General features: G+C 48.5%; 1 protein-coding gene across 1 annotated transcript; it reads right to left on the bottom strand.

Annotated features, from left to right (window-relative positions):
* Positions 1-517: 517 nt before the first annotated feature.
* On the bottom strand, positions 518-842 carry LOC102848836 (60S ribosomal protein L36-like). Its single transcript, XM_006893257.1, has one exon. The coding sequence runs from the start codon at positions 837-839 to the stop codon at positions 519-521; it is 321 nt and encodes a 106-aa protein (XP_006893319.1). The 5' UTR covers positions 840-842; the 3' UTR covers position 518.
* Between the last annotated feature and the right edge of the window lie 2,062 nt (positions 843-2,904).

Genomic DNA, 2,904 nt, shown 5'->3' on the forward strand with positions numbered 1-2,904 from the left:
ATTGGCACAGGACAGAGCGGAGTTTAGGGCTGTTGTACATAGGATCGCTATGAGTCGCAAGCGACTCGACGGCACATAACAACAACAACAACAACAACCTGAGGTGGACTGGTGGGGAAGTTGGTGCCACTTCCTCTCTGGCCCCCAAGATTGGCTCCCTGGGTCTGTCTCCAAAAAAGATTGGTGATGACATTGCCAAGGCCACCGGTGACTGAAAGGACTAAGGATTACCGTGAAACTGACCATTCAGAAAAGACAGGCCCAGATTGAAGTAGTGTCTTCTGCCTCTGCCCTGATCATCAAAGCCCTACAGGAACCACCCAGAGACAGAAAGAAGCAGAAAAATATTAAGCACAGTGGAAATAGCACTTTTTTTTTTGACTGTTGGTTACACTTTATTACATCAGATGGGCTTCGGGGGGGGGGGGGGGGGGGGGGGGGGGGGGGGGGGGGGGGGGGGGGGGGGGGGGGGGGGGGGGGGGGGGGGGGGGGGGGGGGGGGGGGACAGTAGGGCGCACTCAGTCCTTCTTGGCAGCCACCTTCCTCATGGCGGCCAGGATGTTGCTGAGTTCTTCTCGCTTCCTCTTGGCGTGGATGTTTGTCCCCACCCTTTTCTTGATGAACTTGAGGGCCTGCTTGTCCTTGGAGACCTTGAGCAGCTCCATGGCGCGTCGCTCGTAGGGCGCGAAACCACACACCTCCCAGATCATGTCCCGCACGAACTTGGTGTGCTTGGTGAGGCGCCCGCGGCGGCGGCGGCTGAGCCCCGGCTGGCTCACCTTCTTGGTGACTTTGTGGCCCTTGTTGAGGCCCACGGCCACAGGGTAGCGCACAGCCATGGCTGCTGCATGTCTATCAAAATATCACTTTTGATGAGATTGTTGGCATTGCCTGGCAGATACGACACCAGTCATTAGACAGAGAACTCTCTGAAACTATTAAAGAGATCCTGGGAACTGCCCAATCTGTGGGCTGCAATGTTGATGGCCGTCACCCTCATGACATCATAGAAGACATCAACAGTGGTGCTGTGGAATGCCCAGCTAGTTAAGGAACTACAGATGAAAATATTTCAATAAAGGATCATTTGTTAAAAAAAAAAAAAAGAAGTGAGGATCCATTTGACCCGCAATTCCACTACTGGGAATAAATATACGCCAAAGAGACCAGAACTGCCACCCAAGCAGATACATGCACACCCATGTTTATCGTGGCTTTGTTCACAATAGCAAGGAGTTGGAAACAACCTAAGTGCCCATCAACAAATGAATGCATAGAGAAGCTGTGGTATATTCACACAATGGAATACTATGCTGCATTGAAAAACAAGGAACTCATGCAATATTATTCAAAATGGGTGACATGGAGGACATTATGTTGAGTGAAATATCTCAGTCACAGAAGGACAAATACTACATAGGGCCACTGTTGTAAAACAGCACTGACATTGGCGTTGGGGGGGACTGAGAAAGATGGGCTCAATAATGTATACTGCACTGAAACAGATGAAGGAGAGAACTGTTTAAAGGGGATATGTGATTAGGTATTATTGTCATGATTGGATGTTCCTTAGAGGCAACAATGGTAAACTTCATCTCATTGATTTTGACCATGCTGTTAGGAGATGCCAATCTTTGGGAAAAGATGCCATGTTTGGAAAAACAGATTATCAGTGAAAGAAGAAGACCTTCAAGGAGCTAAGTTACTGTAGTGGCTGCAGCAATGTGTAAAAAATGGCAAAGATTGTGAGGATGGCTCAGGAACAAGGGGGAGGTGCTACAGTTCAGAACCAAGACACATAACAACAGTGACACTGCTGAGCGAATGCTGTGGCAACCAGCCTCCAGACCACGAGAACTCGCTTTGCAGGGACCCTCTGTCTCAGCACCAAGGTCCTGGGATCAGAAGTGAACAGGGACAGATGGCTGGCTGGTTGTGTGGAAAGCAGACACATGAACTGCATCCTTTCTCTTGTGGCCTCTGATCCTCTGACAGGGTCATAACTGCATCACAACATCCTAAATGCCTGGCAGCAAGAGGACTCTGAGTGAGAGCATGAATTAAGTAAGTACTCTGTGAACCAAACTTACTGCAGTGCTCTGTTGCCAGTTCCTGCCCAAAAGGGTCTCATTTGGTCCACACTGAGATAAGATTGTGTTTTAGAGTTTGTTCTGTTGTCAGTTTAAACAGTGATAAGTACTTAGAAAATCCACATTGCCCAGGAGTGAATTCTGACTCAAGGCATCCCAGGTACAAGATTATCAGGCCTTTCTTCTGTGGCCCCTCTGGGTATTTTCCACCCCTGAGCCACCGCGTACATGATGAAAATCAAGTCTATTTTTGCTGAGTGAATTCCAACTCATAGCCTCCCTATAGTACAGATAAGTATGTCTGTTCAAGAGAAACCCACAGGGTCTCCAAAGCTGAAAATCTTTACAGAAGTAGACTGCCACAGCTCTCTCCTCTAGAGCAGCTGATAGATTCAAACCTCTGACCTTTTGGTTAGTAGTGAAGCATTTAGCCGTAACAGTGCCAGGGTTCCCTGGTACACACTATTGTTGGTGTTGTTGCTGTACGTCCTCGAGTCAGAAATGACCAGTAGCTGACCCTCCAGTGAGTTTTCAGAGGAGACTGTTCAGCCTTCTCCAATGGATCAGCTGGTGGACTTGAACCACATGCCTTTGGGAGTGCAACAAACTTCTTACCACTAGGCCCTCAGAGCTCCCTTACTGTTGGTGTTAGGTGTCTCCAAATCAGTTCTGACTCAGCAATGCTGGTACAACAGAAAAAACGTCGCGCAATCCTGCACCATCCTCACAACCACGACTTGATTTAGCTCGTTGCAGCTACTGGATCAAATCATCTTGTTGAGAGTTGAGATGCAATGAGTTTGGGGGTTGTTTT

Source organism: Elephantulus edwardii, unplaced genomic scaffold (genome assembly GCF_000299155.1).
Source record: "Elephantulus edwardii isolate Elephantulus edwardi_28Jun2011 unplaced genomic scaffold, EleEdw1.0 scaffold00126, whole genome shotgun sequence".
NCBI classification, from domain to species: Eukaryota; Metazoa; Chordata; class Mammalia; order Macroscelidea; family Macroscelididae; genus Elephantulus; species Elephantulus edwardii.